General features: G+C 38.9%; 1 protein-coding gene and 1 pseudogene across 3 annotated transcripts; one reads left to right on the top strand and one right to left on the bottom strand.

Annotated features, from left to right (window-relative positions):
- The first annotated feature begins 1903 nt into the window (after window positions 1-1903).
- Window positions 1904-10476, top strand: LOC111383981 (U3 small nucleolar RNA-associated protein 21 homolog). Of its 3 annotated transcripts, XM_023008182.1 has the most exons (9): window positions 1904-2088; window positions 5488-5574; window positions 5880-6044; window positions 6137-6164; window positions 6729-6829; window positions 7298-7498; window positions 7593-9489; window positions 9608-9822; window positions 10196-10476. In XM_023008182.1, exons 3-9 carry the CDS (start codon window positions 5919-5921, stop codon window positions 10343-10345), a joined length of 2718 nt encoding a protein of 905 aa, XP_022863950.1. In that variant the 5' UTR covers window positions 1904-2088; window positions 5488-5574; window positions 5880-5918; the 3' UTR covers window positions 10346-10476. The 3 variants fall into 3 exon arrangements, with proteins under 3 accessions (XP_022863950.1, XP_022863949.1, XP_022863951.1); XM_023008181.1 differs by having other exon boundaries at window positions 5488-6044; XM_023008183.1 differs by lacking the exon at window positions 1904-2088 and having other exon boundaries at window positions 5483-5574.
- A 2765-nt stretch (window positions 10477-13241) lies between these two features.
- Window positions 13242-16672, bottom strand: LOC111383978 (annotated as a pseudogene).
- Window positions 16673-19991: the final 3319 nt, after the last annotated feature.

Raw genomic sequence — 19991 nt, 5'->3', positions numbered from 1 at the left:
TATTTCTTCTACATCTGTAATCATATATTGTTTTTCTTCATGCTTTTTTCCTTTATTATTTTCTTTTTGTGTTGTCCTAAAATCTTGGGGTGGATTAATAATAATCCTATCTTTTCCTCTAAGATTTTTATCTAATAGGGCATTTCCTATTTGTAGATTATGTTCTAGATTCTCTAATCTTTTATGTATATCCCCAAAATTTTCATTTGTAGTATTCTTAGGTAAATAAGGATAACTAGGTTTTTTATGTTTTTCAACTTTTTTCAAAAATTCTTCTATTATATTTTCTTCGTCTACTATATTCATCATAATTTTTGGTTCGTAACATGGCTCTGATACCATCTCATCGGAGTGTGTAGCGGAGGGGTTAATATTTTTGAGCCAATTAAATTTTTCATAAGTATTTAAAATATCACAATAGAATTTATAAAATTCACTATTTTTTACCAATATTTTTTCTTTAATAATTATATTTAATTTTTTAATTCTTCTTCTTAAATTAAGAATTAATTTATATATATCTTTTTCCATTTTGATTGCTTCATTATCTATGGAATCATTTTTATTTTTTAGTTTTGGGTCTAAATATTCTATAAAAAAGTCTTTCAAATCTTCTTCCAAATAGTTTAATTCATTTTCTGTGGCCTTTTTTAGATCAATAAAATTTTGTATAATATTTGGGTCTAAATTTATTAAAGAATTTTGATCTATATTTCTTTGGGGACCTATTTGAAGATTTTTATACATTGTAGTGGCTTTGGTTGCAATTTTCTCTATAAGGGGGTATTTTAGGAAATATAATTTTTTAAAGGTTATTTTGGAAATGTTTTTATTTCTTAGTCTAATTTGGAAAATCCTCCTTTTATTTAGACTATTTTGATGTATTTCCCGAAATTAAGTAGCCACGGTGAAACAAAATACCGTTCGATGGCCACGGTGACACTAAAACTAAAGTTAAGTGGCCATTGGTGAATTTAACCATTTCTTAAACCTTTTTAATCTATCCTTTTCGAGCCAAATAAGGGCTTATGATGCACTTTTCAAATTTCTATATTTGGGCCTTTTGCTAGCACAAATCTCCATTTTTTAAACAACGAAGAACGAATTCGTCATTTTGCTAACAGATGAAATCCTCAATCAACTACGAATATGTAAAATCATTACGAATTTATTTTCGACTTCTGCATCTGTTAAATTCGAATTTCGAATAGAAATTTATTTTATTTTTATACCTAAATTTCCTTAGATTCTTATATATAAAAGATCTAGGTTTATCATTGTAAGGGGAGCAGGATTTTGGTAAAATGAACTCTGTGACTGAACTTGTGGAAGAACATGTCGCAGGTTTCTTTTTCAAAGGGATGAACTTATTGGGATGTGGATTATTCTTCTCCAGTCTAGTCTAGGTGTTGAATTTTAGGATATTGATTATTCTTCGCGTTGAGGCATTTATTTATAGATTTAACTCTTGTTTGAGCCCCATTTTTCATTAAAATTCATTTCTTAACAGTGATTTATTTTTTAATCATATATTTTTCATCAATATATTATTTAAAAATGTATTTTTTTTTGACAAAAACGGCGCTCAAACAAGGGCTTAAACTAGTTTGACAGAAAAAGGATGACATGCGATTAGACATCCTCTCATATGGTGTTGGGATCCGTGTGAATAAAAAATTCCCAAAAAAATTAGCCTCCACTCCTATTGTGATTGTTTGGTAAGCGAGTCTGTCATTCTCATTGTGTTAGTGTAGTATAGTTGTTATTTATATGCTTGTTAACTATTAAAAAAATACAGTTAATTAGAACGTGATTAGTGATATGCCAGCACTTTAATGCTAGTATCAAAATGGTACGAATTTTAAGTGTATTTACCTAAATTCCCCTCATTTTTTAAAAAGTTTTGGCCCAAGACAAAAAGGCGCAAATGGCACACGTTACAAACCGCAAGTTTTACTGCGCCCAGCTCTTCGCGACTGACGACTATCGTCTCTCCGTCTCGCCGCCTTCCATTACCGACCACCGGGCCACTTGCTGCTCTCGTCTTTTTGGGTTTTATGATCGCCCTCTCAGACTTCGCCTTTGTTGGTTCGTCATAGTGCCTTTTCTGGGGTTTCTTAGAATTCCATTATAATGGGTAGATTAAATTCCGTGGATTGATATTTTGAGCTAGTTGTAGGAAATTTGAAGTACATTTTTGAAGAATTATGTTTGGTATTTACCTTTTTCTTGTACCAGTTGTCGTTTTGGGTTTTTCTGATTTTTGAATATCTGCGTTATTGGTCATAAAGATTATGTTTTTCCTTTTTCTTCAAGTGTTGTGGAGAGCACTTTATGTTTGCTTCTGGGATCTGAATTTAAATTTGGTATGAACTTTTTCTCCATATATATCTCCGTCAACTACAGAGTTTCTGTTAGAGGACGATGTTTAAATTCAAAATTAGACCTTTATTTCTTTATCTTAATCGACGACAGAGGAGTTGTTTAATTTGGGTAGAAGTAAATGTCTGTTGAAATTCTTTCACATTCTTTTCTTCTTTTGTAAGAGCCAAAAATGGAATTAGGGGTTGAATTTTTTGCTGAAATTAGAGTAGAAGAGGGTCAAACTGAGATTATAAATGTTCCAATTGCTGTGACCCCAGAGGGATTCTGGTATTGCCCCTCTCCTTTTTCTTCCAAAATCACTCAAGACACAGAATCATGTAAACAAGCTGAAATCGTCTCCTCTGGATCCTAGTACTTAAGTTCAAAAAAAGCAAACCTTGAAAAAGGAGAACAAAAACCGGTGTAATAACGATATCAAAGTATGAAAACTCACAAGGAACACGTATAATTTATAAACTATGATATTTTTAAAATTATCATAATATTATTTTATATTTTATCATCATTAAATCCATGGTCAAAAACTCTGGCATTGATTAAATTGTGCCCGTTGATGCAGACATCGGTCCGATTATTTTACTTTTTATTTTATTTATTGATGTCTTTTTATTTTATTGGGCTTGTATATGGGTTGGGCCCAAGTCCTGATGCTTTAGGGTAATTTTCTTCTATTTAAAGGGTTGTAATTAATCTGGAAAAACTCAGTTGATGAAGATGATAATTTGAATGAAAAATAGCATTGCTCTCTCTCTCATGCCTTCCCCTCTTGTTCTCTTCTCCTCCGGTCTTCTTCCTCCATTCTCTCCATTCCTCCACCTTTCTTGCTGCCTATTTCTTCCTATCCTTCTAACTGTGGTTATTTCTTAATCAGTATATTGGTCCTACATCAAAGTAGTATCAGAGCCAAACCTGGGTCAACAATCAAACAGAACAACTTCCCAGCATCTTCTCCGGTCTACAACATCTTATTCTACTATACCAAACAAGTCGCCAATTGCACTCCATCCATATCCAGTCGATCATAACAACCAAACACCGCTGTTCAACAACCAACCCATTGCACTACTCAAAACTATTGTCCAATTACTCCCAGTGATATCTTCATCAAAAAAAAAAAAAAAAAAAAAAAAAAAAAAAAAAAAAAAAAAAAAAAAAAAAGAAAGAAAAAAAAATGCTACTGAGTAACCTATTATACCTGAAATTTACCTCTACCAGTTTGTCATTCACTGCAACCTGAAATCTTAGTTGCTTACCCAGCCATCTCCTTCTCAAAATCAATTGTCCAAAAAAAAAAATAAAAAATTATACCACAAACGATAACCGCCTTATGCATGACCTCATAGGAGCTGCCATAACAAAATAACCGACTCCACTTACCCCACGTCTTCATCTAGCAACCTCTAATCCTCAAACCGCCTCCCAAAATTACTAGACGTTGCCTCCTCTACATCTATTTCAGCCTTCGCAACGGACTTCATTATCGACCCAAACCACCCAACCGCCACTAACATTCACCGGAACCCAGAGATTAAACCACCTCATGATTGTTGCCTCTAATTGTGGCATCCAACCACCCGTCATCCCCGCAATCACCGACTCATCACCATTGAGCCACAATATTCCCAGAGGTGAATAAGGATCGACAAATTAGGCTAGCAATTGCAAGGAGTATTTGATTTTCAAAATTGGGCTTTGCCCTAGTATTTTGGCATTTGTATTGCAGATTCAATATATGATTTTCAGTTGGGCTCAGCCTTAGTTATTATTTTGGGCCTAGTAAAAGTGTAGGTTAAAAAAAAAAGGGGAAAAGAAACAAAAGTGAAAAAAAGAAAAAGGAAAAAAAGAAGAGAAATTTTTATCATTATTCACAAGCGATCTTTTTATTATGTTGATTAATAGCTTTGTCACCATAGCTCGTGCCAATTTGAAAATTGCGATTGGAGCATTGTTTGACTTTTATTTTGGAGATGAGCTGCATGAGAGTTTACTATTTGGAGATCAATATCGATATTTGATTAAAAAGAGAAATCGTCCTCCTTGGGTGGATAACAGTTTTGAGGATAAGCTGCAGCTTTCAATGTTATCAACTGTTGAATTTTGATACTTGGGTCATTAAAAAGATCGTCCCTCGTGGTAGCTCAACCACTCGACAGGGTCGAGTTTTTTCTCCCACCCCAGGAGAGTTGATGTAGACATCGGTCCGATTATTTTACTTCTTATTTTATTTATTGATGTTTTTTTATTTTATTGGGCTTGTATATGGGTTGGGTCCAAGCTCTGATGCTTTAGGGTAGTTTTCTTCTATTTAAAGGGTTTTAATTAATCTGGAAAAACTCAGTTGATGAAGATGATGATTTGAATGAAAAATAGCATTGCTTTCTCTCTCTCGCCTTCCCCTCTTGTTCTCTTCTCCCCCAATCTTCTCCCTCCATTCTCTACATTCCTCCCCCTTTCTTGCTGCCTATTTCTTCCTATCTTTCTAATTGTGGTTATTTCTTGATCAGTATATTGATCCTACATCACCCGTACTAAACCATATTCTAGCTCCACCCTTGGAATTACTAGGTTATGCTGCATTTGTAGTGGAAGATCAGGTTTTTCATAAGACTTACCTTCAATGTTGGAAATTCTAATTAGTAAATGGCAAAATACGACCTTTGGATCAGTGAGTTTGCATTTGTAGTGGAAGATCAGGTTTTTTAGACTTGCTTTAAATGAGGGAGATTTTAATTAGTAAATGGCAAAGTACAACATTTGAATAATGAGACTAGAATGCGTAATTTTTGTTGACTGACGTATTATACTCAATTGTTAATTTAAGATTGATAGGCTATATTGTAATTATAGAGTGAAATATCAGGTTATTTCGATGCAAACTAACTGTGTGAACTTCCTAACTAAGGAATTGACAACTAAAATGTATCAGTAGCTTCATTATGTTCATTTAGTAGATTCTGTTCATATTATATGATTCCTCTATGCAATTTGTCAGCCTTGTGCATTTGGTTTTGAACAACACCAAAACATATTATATTCTGGGTTTAGAAATCCTATGCTTAGATTCTTTCAAAGAAGCACACTAATTCTAGTCTATAATTGCAGCTTGATTTTGCAATAATATTGTTTGCTTCTTGGCTTCCATATCATTTTAGAAGGTACAATTCAAGAAGTTGCAATCTACTTCCCTTGGTAAGTTAATGCCCTCATCTCACTATTTGTTGCCTTGTCAGCCAAAATAATGAATTATTGTTGCATTGTTGGCAAAATAATGAATGCTATTGTCTTGTCAACAAAATAATGAATGTTGTTACCTTGTCAGCAAATTACTGAATTATTGTTGCCTTATCAACTTAATGAATTATTTTTAAATTATCATTGTAGTAATGGACCACTGATGATTTTTTTGTTTGCGATTTTTAAGAATTTGATGTGAAGATAGATACAGATTAATGTCACATGTATGCATATATTATATTGACTTTTGTAAATTTCAGCCACCGTGTCCTAAATTCTTGGATCAGCCCTTGTTCAGAATGGGAATATTTGAACCGTTCCGAGCTATCGGTTACATAACAACAAATGTACCCTTCTCTGTACAACGTCTAGGCACTGAAGCCTTTGTCACCGTCAGCGTTGGCAAAGCCTTCCAAATTTATGACGTACAGTTCTTTCTTATTTTCTTTACAGCGCCACTCATTTATCATGTTTCATTTAAATTGTCTAACATTTTGTAAATATTTCTTCTCACCAGTGTGCCAAGCTGAATTTAGTCCTTGTTGGTAAGCTTTCTGCTGCTTTTTATTTCCCATTGTTTGTAGGAAATTTATCAGTGTGCTTTATTCATACTTTCTGGGGTTAATTTATGTAAGGGGAGATGAAGGTTCTTTTCCTTTCTGGGTTTAGTATGTTTGGACTGAATATAAATAACACGTCTTTGAAGTTTTTTAAATACTATATATATTTGTCATTTTAACCCGCCCACAATAACTGAATAGATATTTTTTGAAGGAAGAAAATAAAAAATTGAAGTTGGAATGTATGATGTGCATATTTACTATAGTGGATAGAGTAATTTCATTTGTTAAAATGAAGGTGAAGGATATGGGAGTTCTCTAGAATCATGTAGTATACATTTTTTAAGTTTTCTAATATTTCATGGGAGCCTTGATGACAGATAATAATATTTAACATAAAATATGATTTTTTTTTTTAAATACATTTCACAGTACATGTGGTAGTATTGTAATTTAGACTATCCCGTTGAGTAGAAAGTGAATATTTGTGCATGGTAGCTTTTACCATTCAGTTGAGTTGTGGAACCAAATATCAAAGTTTTGATTCAGGTTCTCAACTGCCAAAGAAGATACGAGCTCTTGCCTCTTATCGAGACTACACATTTGCGGCATATGGCCATAACATTGCAGTTTTTAAGCGTGCTCATCAGGTTTGTTCCTGATAAAATACTTCCTACAATGGGTCACTCGAACATATCAGGGCTACTGATCACAATGCTTTCAGCAATTCTGCTTTGATCAAATAAATTTCACTAAGAAAAGAGTAGCATAGAGTACAAGAGAACCCTTTAGTTATTTTGTTTTTGTAGTAGAATCTGTATTCACGACACATCTACATGTCTGAGCCTCGTGTAGTTTTATCTTCTTTACTTTTATGTTTAAGCTGTTTCAAACTAGTGATTCATCCTTTTGTGGGATTACATGTATATACCTTCTTAGGATCAAAAAACCATTCATATCAAGGATCCAATGACTATTCTTGTTTTTCTTGGCCAGAAGAATAAGATATCCACAAAGAACGTTCTAATATTTCTTGATTAATGACCATAGTAACTAGTTTTTGACTAAGTTATGATAGTTTTCTTTGCTTAAAAACGATGACACTCATGCTTGAACAGGTGGCTACTTGGAGCAGCCACAATTCCAAGGTTAATCACCTGCTTCTTTTTGGCGAACATGTTTTGAGTGTTGACATTGAAGGCAATATGTTTATTTGGGCATTTAAAGGAATGGACCAGAATATTGCTCCTACTGTTCATATTTTGCTAGAAAATAACCGTCCAAGTTGCATAATGCATCCCGATACTTATTTAAACAAGGTATCATTTTAGACTCCTTTAACGCTTGATTGATGAATTCAAGTACAAATATCTCCTTGCTAATTGCTGTATATTCTCCGATGTACGGAAACAGGTAATTGTTGGAAGTCAGGATGGTTCCTTGCAACTTTGGAACATTAGCACCAAGAAAAAGCTTTATGAGTTCAAGGGGTGGACGTCGACCATATGTTGCTGCATTTCGTCGCCTGCACTGGATGTTGTTGCCGTTGGCTGTTCCAATGGAAAAATTCATGTTCACAACATTCGTTATGATGAAGAGATTGTGACATTCACTCATTCTACTAGAGGTTCTGTGACTGCTTTGTCTTTCAGCACTGATGGGCAGCCCCTTTTAGCATCTGGTGGTACATCTGGAGTAATAAGTGTATGGAATCTTGAGAAAAGGAAGCTTCAGTCTGTCATTAGAGACGCCCATGACTGCTCAGTAGTTTCACTTCACTTCTTTGCTAATGAGCCTGTGCTTATGAGTTCGTCAGCAGATAATTCTATCAAAATGTGGATCTTTGATACGAGTGATGGGGATCCTCGTCTGTTGCAATTTAGAAGTGGGCACAGTGCTCCTCCTCTCTGCATCAGGTACTATGCTAATGGACGGCACATCCTATCTGCTGGCCAGGACCGTGCCTTTCGTCTTTTCTCTGTCGTCCAGGATCAGCAAAGTAGAGAACTTTCTCAACGCCATGTATCTAAAAGAGCAAAAAAACTCAGGCTGAAGGAAACAGAAATAAAGCTGAAGCCAGTAATTGCATTTGATGTTGCTGAAATCCGGGAACGTGATTGGTGCAATGTGGTTACATGCCATATGGATACTTCTCAAGCGTACGTATGGAGGCTTCAAAATTTTATTATTGGTGAGCACATCCTAACCCCACGTGTAGAGAATCCAACTCCCATTAAATCCTGTGCCATCAGTGTTTGTGGCAATTTTGCAGTTTTAGGGACAGCAGGTGGTTGGATTGAGCGTTTTAATCTTCAGTCAGGAATCAGTCGAGGAAGCTACATTGATAAGTTTGTGAGAAAAACCTGTGCTCATGATGGGGAAGTGATTGGTATTGCCTGTGATTCTACAAATACCATTATGATAAGTGCTGGATTCCATGGGGATGTAAAAGTTTGGGATTTTAAGACTCGCGAAATGAAATCGAGGTGGGAAATAGGTTGTTCACTGGTTAAGATAATATATCATCGTTCTAATGGCCTTTTGGCTACTGTGGCAGATGACTTGGTAATCTGTTTGTTTGATGCCGTGGCGTTGAGGATGGTTAGGAAATTTGAAGGTCATACTGATCGTATAACAGATATGTGCTTCAGTGAGGATGGCAAATGGCTTTTATCATCCAGTATGGATGGGACTTTTAGGATTTGGGATGTAATTCTTGCTAAACAAATAGATGCTATATCCGTTGACGTGTCTATAACTGCATTATCTCTGTCACCGAATATGGATGTTTTAGCAACAACTCATGTGGATCAAAATGGGGTTTATCTGTGGGTTAATCGGGCAATGTTTTCTAGCACTTCTAGCAATGTTTCCCATGGGAGTGGGAAGGAAATTGTGAGTGTTAAGCTACCATCTGTTTCTTCTGCAGAAGATTCTATAGATAACAATTTTGAAAAGGTCAATGCAAACCCTCCACAAGACGAAGACGCTTCTCACTTGATATTAGATCAGCAAATTCCTGATCTAGTCACACTTTCGCTCTTGCCCAGGAGTCAGTGGCAAAGCTTGATCAATCTGGATATTATAAAGGCCCGGAACAAACCTATTGAACCTCCAAAGAAACCTGAAAAGGCTCCTTTTTTCCTTCCATCGATTCCTTCTCTCTCGGGAGAGATATTATTTAACTCTAGACAATCTGCAGATGAAAAGATGGATGCACAAGCTGGTGAAACTGACAAGAAAAGGAAAAAAACTGATAACACAGTTTCCCAGTTCTTGCATTTCCTCCAGTCTTCAGAGGAAAATAACTGTAAGTTGTCTCATTAAATTTGCATTTGACTTTGATTGTCTTAGTTTGATTGCTAAACATCCTAATACATTATGAAATAAATGTTTGGCTATATTTACACGAGAATGGCTGTTTGCAGTTGCTGCATTTACTAATTATATCAAAGGTTTATCTTCTTCCGCTTTGGATGTGGAACTAAGGATGCTTCAGATTATAGATGACCACGATGAGCTAGAAACTGAGAAGAGACCAGAACTGTACTTCATCGAACTTCTACTGGATTATTTTATACATGAGATATCTTGCAGAAACAATTTTGAGTTTATCCAGGCTGTAATCAGATTATTTTTAAAGGTGCAAATTTACTCATTTTCCTTGCTTTGGATATCTTTATTTGCATCACATGAAGCCTTTCACACTCAATAATAGTAATATATTCTAAGTTGTAATGATGGCATCCGAAGACTAAAAATGTAAACTCTGAACCTTTTGAGCTTGTTTGGTGAGTATTGAACTAGATTGAACACTACAATAGACAAGGTTTTAACTTCTCGATCTTATTTAATTGTATACAGTACTGCACGATCCAATTTACCATAAAACATGGTCTAGGTCATGAAGACTTCTTTTGGAAATAGCTATATTTCCAATTGATCTTCCAGTTTTTCTTCATTTGATGAACTGTACTCTGGAGTTCTGTTTAATCCTTGGTTTTTGTGCTGACCAGATTCATGGTGAAACTATTCGGTGCCAGTCAGGGTTGCAGGATAAAGCATGGAAGCTTCTAGAACTTCAGTCAACAGTATGGCAAAAAGTTGATACCTTGTTCCAGAGTACGAGATGTATGGTTACTTTTCTTAGTAACTCACAATTTTGAATTTGTTTAAACAATCCTCATTTTTCATTTGCTCTCAGTTTTGTCTTTTAGAGAAATTCTGAATACATATTTGTACATATTGGATAAGTTAATTCGGCAAAAGTTTACTACGTAGGACAGCGTTTGAAGAATTGCCTTTTGGTCTGAAGAGTAGACAGAATTGAGTTAAATATAATGTCTTATATATGACTGGTTGGGATAAAAACCTGGAAATGATTTCTGGGCATATAACCTTATAAAGACTAGCCTCAGGTAAGAAACATAGAAAAGTTGAAGAGGCATTGGGTTGGGGACTAGAAATATATTTAAACCTAGTGAATATGCAAAGAGAAGTTGAGTTTCATCTGACTGGTGAATTACTGAATTTCTGAATCTTTCTTTTTTCATTATCACTATTCTAGTGAGTAATCAACCAAATTATTTTTCTGATTGTGTCCACAAGGTGGTATCTGGTGTTCTATTATTTCATCACTGATAGTTTACCATGTCTATTTTTCCTCATTATTTTTTACCCTTGACATGCTGGAAAGATTGAATTGCCCTTGTAAAAATGCATTCATCTGATTTCCCCCAGCAACAGTGGCAAGGGCATTACAGGTTCTCCTTGTAAATGTTTCAAAATCACGCCAGAATCTTATAATTGTTTAGCCAATTTTATTGGCTCGAGGGACTAATATACAATCCAAATGAGTGAATTTTCAAAGTTGTTTCATGACAAGGGGGCTTATTTTCTTCCTGAAAACTCTTTGGGAAAATTTCATAAGATGATAACTATTGCCAATTTCGAAAATCAGATATTCATTAAAAATTATTTATAATTTAATTAATTAAATATATGTTTTATTAATTAAATATATTAAGGTTAAAGATTTACAATTTAATTAGTCATGTATTATTTTTGGGTCACAAATCGGAATTTTTTAATGTCTCAAATTATTTTACGGTTATAATTTAAAAATTTTGTAGGTCACAATTTGTTAATCGGTCACAGATTAAAAATTTATACATCATAGATCAGAAATATTATAGGTCATAACTTATTAAACGTCACAAATTATTAACTTTTTAGGTCATACGTTATTTTTTTATCACAATTTCTCTTTTTTATTGGTCACATTGTTTATTGATCATAGATGAATCGATTTAATGGTCACAATTAATTAATTAATCTGTGACCACCATCAAACAACTACTACCTCCAACAGCACTTTCGCCACGGATGCGGCCACGCCCACCATTATCACTAGAACTACTACTATCACTCGACAACACCACCACTGTCTCAAACAAAATCAATACATCCACCTCAACAGACCACGGCTACCAACATCTCATTGTCACCGTCGCATCCATTGCCATGACCACCGTCGTCTATCACCACCGCCCCCTCAAAACATGGAAGCCATCACCATCACACCCTTAACAACCAAAACCACCACAACTACTAAACCACACCCGCAATCAACTATCTGTGCCACCATCGCACCACACCACCAGATTAACAACGCATCACCAGTCACCACAGCTACCACGGCGCCGTCATCTCCATCATTATTGCAACACCACCATTACCACACTGAACCAAAAAACACCACCGCACATACCACCACAAACAGCACACCAGACTATCGCCTGTATCATGCCTAGATCTATAGCGTCACATCACCATCGTCAACAACCACCACTACCATCAACACTTCACTAGCACCACAAAAAAAAATCCCCGAAGTGCAGATTGAAAAGAGAGAGAGCGGTAGCATGAATGTCGACTCCCCATCTTGGTACTGCGCATCTCCTTCGTCACTAGTTGTAGCCGCCACTAACACCCATCACTAAGATGTTTTCCCGGCGCCGACAGAGAGAATGTAGAAAGAAACGGTGTAGAGAGAGAAATTGGGTAGGGAGGGGGAGGAGAATTATGGGTTTGGGTATTGGGTAGGGTTTTGATTTTCCTAATTTAAATAATTAATATAAAAAAAATCTGATTTTTGAATTGTGAAAATTTCACTCTGATTTTAGAATGTTGAATTTTTAAGGTTCGTAATTTCCACAAACTTTTTAACACTATCAAATTCATCTTAATGCTTTAAAAGCATTCGTGATCCGGAGGCCCAGTTAGTTTTGTCTCCCAATGTTTCAGTCCAATGTGTGTGGGTGTGTATATATTGGGCTGATCCCCTTTTGGCTTCGCTCTTGTTTGAGATAAGAGTATTGTAAAGTTTGTCATATTTTCCCTTTCACTTGTAGTCAATATTGTGATAATCTAGGTTCAAAATAAGTGGATTGACTTCATTTTATTGTTCATTTAGCTTTGATGGAGCAATTTATTTTTTATAATTTAATTTTTTCAATTCTACGAAGTTTCTATCAAGGATTATTCTATGTGTATACAATAAAATACACCCCCTCACATGAAAGGGGGCTCATGAATATTTTATTGTATGTGAGCCCTCCTCCATGTGAGGGGGTGTAATGCTTTGTGTACACTATTGTGTACACATAGCATAGTTCTTGTATCAATACGAATCGATATGAAAAATTACAAGAAATTTGGCTTAAATAGTCACTATTATAAAAATAATAATCAAATGTTGACATCTGGCCAGATTCAGGGATCTTACCTGATAAATTGTTGTTCGACAAATTGAGATAACTCAGAAATGATAATGAAGTTATGCTCGATGGAATAGGACCATAGAGCTTATTACTTGAAAGATCAAGAGATAGCAATTTGCGTAAGCTGGAAATGCTTTCTGGGATTTGGTCATTGATTTGATCTCTTGATAAATTTAAAATCAGGAGGCCGTGCAATTTTGTCAATTCCACTGGAATCTCTCCATACAAAAAACTTGCGAGAAGTTCGTGTCACTTGAAAGATAAAAGCGTTGTAGCCATCTACTAGTAAATCATAACTGAGACTAGCCCATGTACGTGTGTATTATATTTTAGTCCTTAGGAAACAGAGTGAATAAACAGTTGACTAAAGCTTCAAAATCAATACTTCAGAACCAGAAAGAAATCCTAAAATTAAAGAAAACATAATTTAATTGACTGTTTTATTTAATATTCAAGAAAACTTGAGATGTGTACGGTCCAGCATCAGCAAAACTATATGGCACTTAGGAAAGAAGTAGGACTTGGAGGTACTGGGATGTCTACAGTCCCTTCCAACATCAATAAAACTTTCTTCTTCGATGGACGGAGAGATGGTTCATTTTGGATGCACCATATACCAATTTTAATCATTCTCTCAAATTTTCTCTTGTCGACGTCCTCATCTCACACCAGTTTACTTGTCCCGCCTTCCTGGAGACACTGGTAGACCCATTCATCAAGAATAGCTTCATCTTCAGACAAGCTCCAATCAACACTTTTTCTACCACATATGATCTCTAGTAGAACAATTCCAAAGCTGTAAACATCTGCTTTAACTGTCACAGGCAATTTCTTGTGCCACTCTGGGGCTATATAACCCCGAGTTTCTCTTATCACTGTATAGGTGTTTGTCTGATCTTTCTTTAAGAGCTTTGCCAGTCCGAAGTCGGAAATTTTTGCACACCTATGCTCATCCATGAGTATGTTTTGTGGTTTTATATCACAATGAATGATCTGCGTCTCACATTCCTCATGCAAATAGAGGATGCCTCTTGCAATATCAAGAGCAATTCGAATTCTTTCTTCCCAATATAGTCGGTTTTCGGGATTGAAAAGTATATTTGCAAGTGTTCCATTTTTCATGTATTCATATACCAAAAGCCACTTTGATCCTTCGAGGCAGTAACCAAGAAGTCGGACGAGATTACGATGATATATTTTTCCTATCACCTTCATCTCAGTCTGGAATTTTATTTCTCCTTCTACCAATTCTTTCTCAAGCCTCTTCACAGCCACAACATTTCCGTTGTTCGATAAGATCCCTTTGTAAACTGTGGCAGATGCTCCTCTACCGAGCTCTTCTTTGAATTCATTTGTTGCTTGCACGAGTTCTTGATAGGTAAATTCCCGCAAACCAACATCCTCCATTAGTTCAACATTTCCCAACTTAAAGATCTTCTTATATCTCCCAACACGATTTCTGTGGACATAAATCCCAGTAAATGCCAAGATCAAGGCAGCCAAAGCAACAAGTGAAATGCTGACGATTAAGATGTCTAAACGAATCTCTTTGCCCGAATTACCCAGAACTCCTTCAGTCGATGATGGTGTTGATTTGCTCACCTTGATAAGAGCAACGCCTGAATTACTCGGTGATCTTCTTCCATATCTTAATGGAAGTCTTTGCTTTCTGCAGTCTCCACCTTCAAGGAAGAGAGCCGCATCGCAATTGCAGTCATCTAAATAGGCTTTCTTACATTCGTCAATAGTCATTCCTTTTAAAACAACATAATTAACATCTTCCCACATTATGTTATCCAATGGAATGATTTCATAACTGACATTTTGATCCTTGGCCTTACAACCTTCCATGGATAAACTCCTTTGGCATCCAGAGCTCCAACTGCTAGGATTAACTTGGTCGAATCCTGGAAGACAGTTACATACTGCATCTTCATCCATCAGAATACAATAACCATTCAACCCACATAAACCCTTTGGGGCACATTTATCTTCTGTTGTTGACCATTGTTTAGTCCACTTACCTTGAGGATCCAACGATCGATAATAGAGTCGAACAATACCATCCACGTCAATTCTCATGCGGTAGATAGTTCTTGTTCGATATAGTCCTACATTTAAACTTTTTATAACGGAGCTTCCATTGAACATATAAAGATTGCCAATAATATCAAGATTCAATGATACATTATTGCCTCCATCGCCGTATGATGGATAGTAAGCATAAGGAGCTGTGTCTGGAGTTTCCACAGGGTATTGCACCAGGTTCCCATCATTTTGCATCTTGAGACGGAAAATTCCTCTGGCAGGGTTCGTTTTCGAAACACTGGAGAAGATCTCTTCTCCAGCTGAGAGACTTTGGTTAGGCAAAAGAGTGTCCGTCGGGTGATCAAAACTCTGCCATGCGATCCTTCGAGATGAATCGTACAGTACAAAATTGCCACTGTCAAGCATTGAAGTTGAAGCAACAGACTGGCCCGGATACACAATATTTATGTCTTCTCTATCTTCCTGCTGCAAAATGAGCCTTCCATCACTGGTTAATACCAGAATGGCAGTGCTGGAAAAAATGGGATCATCCCTGTTTACTGTCCACACTACAGTCTTTTCTGGAATCCCAGCAAGAAAAATTCCGACATCATAGCCATTGTTCAGCTTGTAGAATCCAAAGGCGTAGAGTCCAGAAGGTGACAACCACGATGAATTTGTACGGGGATTTAAAGAAGTGCCAGGGTTAATGTTACGCCTCGATACCGAAGTGACATCTCACCACCTACTCCGACTTGAAAACGACCCTCCCGAAACTTCTCCGAAGTGATATATCGATTCCTACTACTGATCTGCCGAAACATCTCACCTCCGAGGTCGAGATCAAGTGGACCCCGGTTAGAAGATCAACCGCCAATTTAAGACTTGTCCTGCACCTTAGGTTTAAATTGATTTGACGTCCCCATGAGGCTACTTGATGTGACTTATCAACTTTATGTCAATTCAACTCGGGGGAAACAAACTGTCCGCCCACTCTACAAGCGCGGCTGATTGACGCCTATGAGCAGACATTTCATACCGTCAGATTTATACACGCGTTCCACATCCCGTGGTTCATACCACCTATAAATACCCAAGGTTTGGCAAGAGGCAAAGGTAATGAAACTCTCAATACATAGCATTCCATAACAAGTTTATATATCCTCCTCCCCCCTTTATTGATTGATTTGTGTACCCCCTGGGCACTATTCCGACCACCCAAACCTGACTTGACCGTCGAAGTGTATGCGGTCGCCACCACCCCCGTCGGTTCCGACCGTGTACGCCTGACCATTTGTTCATTACGCGGGGAGGAATACGTGGAGTAGCTATAAGTTGGCCACGTGGAGGAGCCATTTTTGGAGGTCAACAGTTTGGCGCCGTCTGTGGGAAGCTCACCCCCCATTTGAAGTTTTGCGTTCCCCATCGGAGAAGACACCGGAAAACCGACGACTAACCCTGAAAAGGGGGCTTCTTGAAAAAGAAAGTCGAATTACAATCCAAGTTCTTACTAGGTAGGATGAGCTACAGCCGTGAAGACAATACCATGAGAGAGGCCTCTGAAGAAGAGGTACTCCATAACAATATTACTCATCAGAGACCGCATCACCGGCGTCGACGAGGTGAAAGAACAGCCATACTCACTGAAGGTATGGCCCAGATAGCTGCGGGTATGAGAGACATAGCAGCTCAGAATATGGCGATGCGGGAACTTCTCATGCAAGCCCAGGGACACCAGAGGCCCCAAGGATCTTATCCGGTACAGGAAATCCCTTTGTCTCACTCCCGAAGCCACATGAGCCGGCACACAGAACGTCCTCTCGAAAGAGAGGGGAACACCGAAGCGACATCTTATGCGCAGGAGAGTCATCCATCAGAACCACTCTTGGGGGACAATTTTCCTCAAGAACACGATTACCAGAGGTCAGTGAGCGTCTTCGACCGGATAGGGAACGATCCTAGCACTAGGGTTCGCCCCGCAAGAGGGTCGGTCCGGTCAGACCGCGAAGAAGAGTATGTTCCTCCTCCTCCTAGAAATAGGAGGGAGAGGAGAAACTTAGTCGATTGGGGGAGCCGGGGAGAAGTGCCTCCTCCACCCTAAGACATCCAAGATGATGAAGGATCAGAGGGGCCCTGTCGATCTTATGAGATTGACGATGATGACGATAACCTCCCTTTCTCAAGGGAAATTCGAAGCTTCCCAATGCCAACTAACTTCATGCCCCCTAAGATCCCCAAGTATGAGGGAAAAGGGGATCCGGAGAAGCACCTCACAAAGTATATGACACAAATGAGTCTTAGGGGAGCCTCACCTGCTCTAAAGTGCAGAGCTTTCCATTTGACACTAGGCAGAGCCGCTGAGGTGTGGTACAGCAGGCTTCTTCCCCTAAGCATTAGAAGTTGGCCAGACTTGAAGAAAGCATTTTTGAACCAGTACCTCTCACGCAGGGAAGGAGAGGCGCCAATTCAACGCCTGCAAGACATGAGGCAGGCCCCTGGAGAGACGCTGAAAAGCTATCTCGCCAGGTTTACAGACGAAATTACTTACTGCGAGCAGGTCACTGACAGGGAAGCCCTTTCAGCCCTGAAAGGCGGTCTCAACATGAACACTTTGTTTTGGAGGGACGTGCGCAGCAAAAATCCCTCCACATACGACGAGCTGGTGGAGATGATGAGAGTGGAAATTGTTAGTGAAGAAATGATTGATCATCTCAACCGTGCCGCGCAGGGACTCCCTCCCCCATAGAGGCAGGTAGGTTGAGGCCCCGCAGCGCACCTTGTTACTCAGCAATGGACCCAAGTAGGGCATACCATAGCTCCTACATCCGGACAGGCCCTAGCTTCCGCCATATTGAACGCAGTGTCGGTGTTGGCATATGATAACGCACCCGCTGAGGCAGGACCATCTGGAAGAATTGACAACAACAACAAGAAGAAAAAGAGGCCAAACAAGCCCTTGGCAGGAGCAAGATTTTTTACTTTCCATCAACTATACGGACATGACACCAGCGAGTGTCGTGATGCCAATCGGCGCCCTGATCGAAGCAACCCTCACACTTCCAGCAGAAATGAGCACGCCCGCAGGTCCACCTCCCCGAGGAGGAGAGGAAGAGGTCACCAGGAACAATCTCCTCTCAGAAGAGAATAGAGAAACCGAGGCCAATCAAGGCAAGGGAACCAAGCCCAATTCACTGGAGGTCAGGTCATCAGGGAAATCGATACCATTATTGGGGGACCCCACGTCGGTGGCAACACCAGGAATGCCCAGAAAAATTATACAAGAGAAGCTAAGGATCCCCCGATGATCACCTACATTGTCGACGAATCGAAATCATCAGACAAGACGGCCCCAATCACCTTCTCCCAGGAAGATTCAGAGGGAGTTCACCATCCCCATTGCGACGCTTTGGTTGTAAGAGTCGTGGTGGCTAGAAACGGATTAAAACGCATGCTTGTTGACAATGGCAATTCCGTGAACATATTGTTCGGCTCCACTTTTGACAAAATGTAAATTAAACACGGGTTAATCCCCATGATCGACCCACTGTTCGGATTCACTGGGGACAGCATCATCCCACGAGGGTGAATCACCCTGCTTGTGGAAATGGGTTCAGCCCCCCTGGTCGCCCAGCATTTCATGGAATTTCTGGTGGTAGATCATATGTCGGCTTATCATGGAGTATTGGGCAGACCCGCTCTAAAGATCTTTGGGCTGTGACGTCTATTCACTACCCGTGCATGAAATTCCCAACTGAACATAGGATTGCAACAGTTCGGGGCGATCAGATGGGCTCCAGGGCATGCTACCTAAACTCGCTGCGTAAATCTGAGCCTCGAACTGTCAATGTAATTCTAGCCGAAGTACCCGCTGAAGCCGGTACGGACGTGGAAATGCTCGACGCCCCTGAACAAGGGCATACCTCTGAACAAGAGGAAGATGTCATCATGGAAGAGGCCCCTGAACAAGGACACCCTCTTGATGAGTTAGACCCCCGAATAATCAATTATGAACCAAATGCGACCCCCGTGGAAGAACTGGAAACTTTCCCAGTCAATCCAGAAGACCCCAATCAAGTCTTGCGCATAGGGAAGTCATTATCGCCTGAAGCAAAAATGGAGATGATACGATTCCTGAAAGAAAACCTGGATGTCTTCGCATGGAAGCATGAAGATATGGTGGGAATAGATCCTAGGATCAGTTGCCATCACCTTAACATCAACCCCTCCTATGCCCCCATAGACAGAAGAAGTGAGCCCTGAACCCGGAACGGTATGAGGCGCTGAAAGACGAAGTAAGTAAACTTAGCCGCAGTGGTTTCATCAGAGAGGCCATATATCCGAGGTGGATATCCAACCCAGTTCTGGTGAAAAAGTCCAGCGGGAAGTGGAGGGTCTGTGTGGACTTCACAAACCTGAATAAGGCGTGTCCCAAGGACAGCTTCCCACTGCCAAGAATTGATCAGCTGGTGGACTCCACTGCTGGGCATTAACTACTGAGTTTCATGGATGCGTACTCAGGATACAACCAGATACCCATGTTCCGACCTGATGAGGAAGCTACATTATTCATTACGGACAGGGGGCTATATTGCTACAAAGTTATGCCCTTCGGATTGAAAAATGCCGAGGCCACATACCAGAGGCTAGTCAACATGATGTTTGCTGATCTCATTGGCAAAACCATGGAGGTCTACGTGGACGACATGTTGGTCAAAAGCCTCCATACGGCCGAACACGTGAGTGACATTGACCAAACCTTCCAGATACTCAAAAAGTATAACATGAAGCTGAACCCCCTCAAGTGCACTTTCGGAGTGGCATCAGGCCAGTTCTTGGGATACATTGTAAATCAGAGAGGAATTGAGGCAAATTCGGTAAAGGTAGCGGCCTTACTAGAAATGAGGTCTCCTCAGAAATCAAAGGAGGTCCAAAGTCTCAATGGCCGGATAGCCGCACTCAGCCGCTTCATCTCCAGAGCCACCGATAAAAGCTTACCTTTCTT

This window comes from Olea europaea, unplaced genomic scaffold (genome assembly GCF_002742605.1).
Source record: "Olea europaea var. sylvestris unplaced genomic scaffold, O_europaea_v1 scaffold2799, whole genome shotgun sequence".
NCBI classification, from domain to species: domain Eukaryota; kingdom Viridiplantae; phylum Streptophyta; class Magnoliopsida; order Lamiales; family Oleaceae; genus Olea; species Olea europaea.
This window is presented reverse-complemented; position numbering and strand designations above follow the sequence as displayed.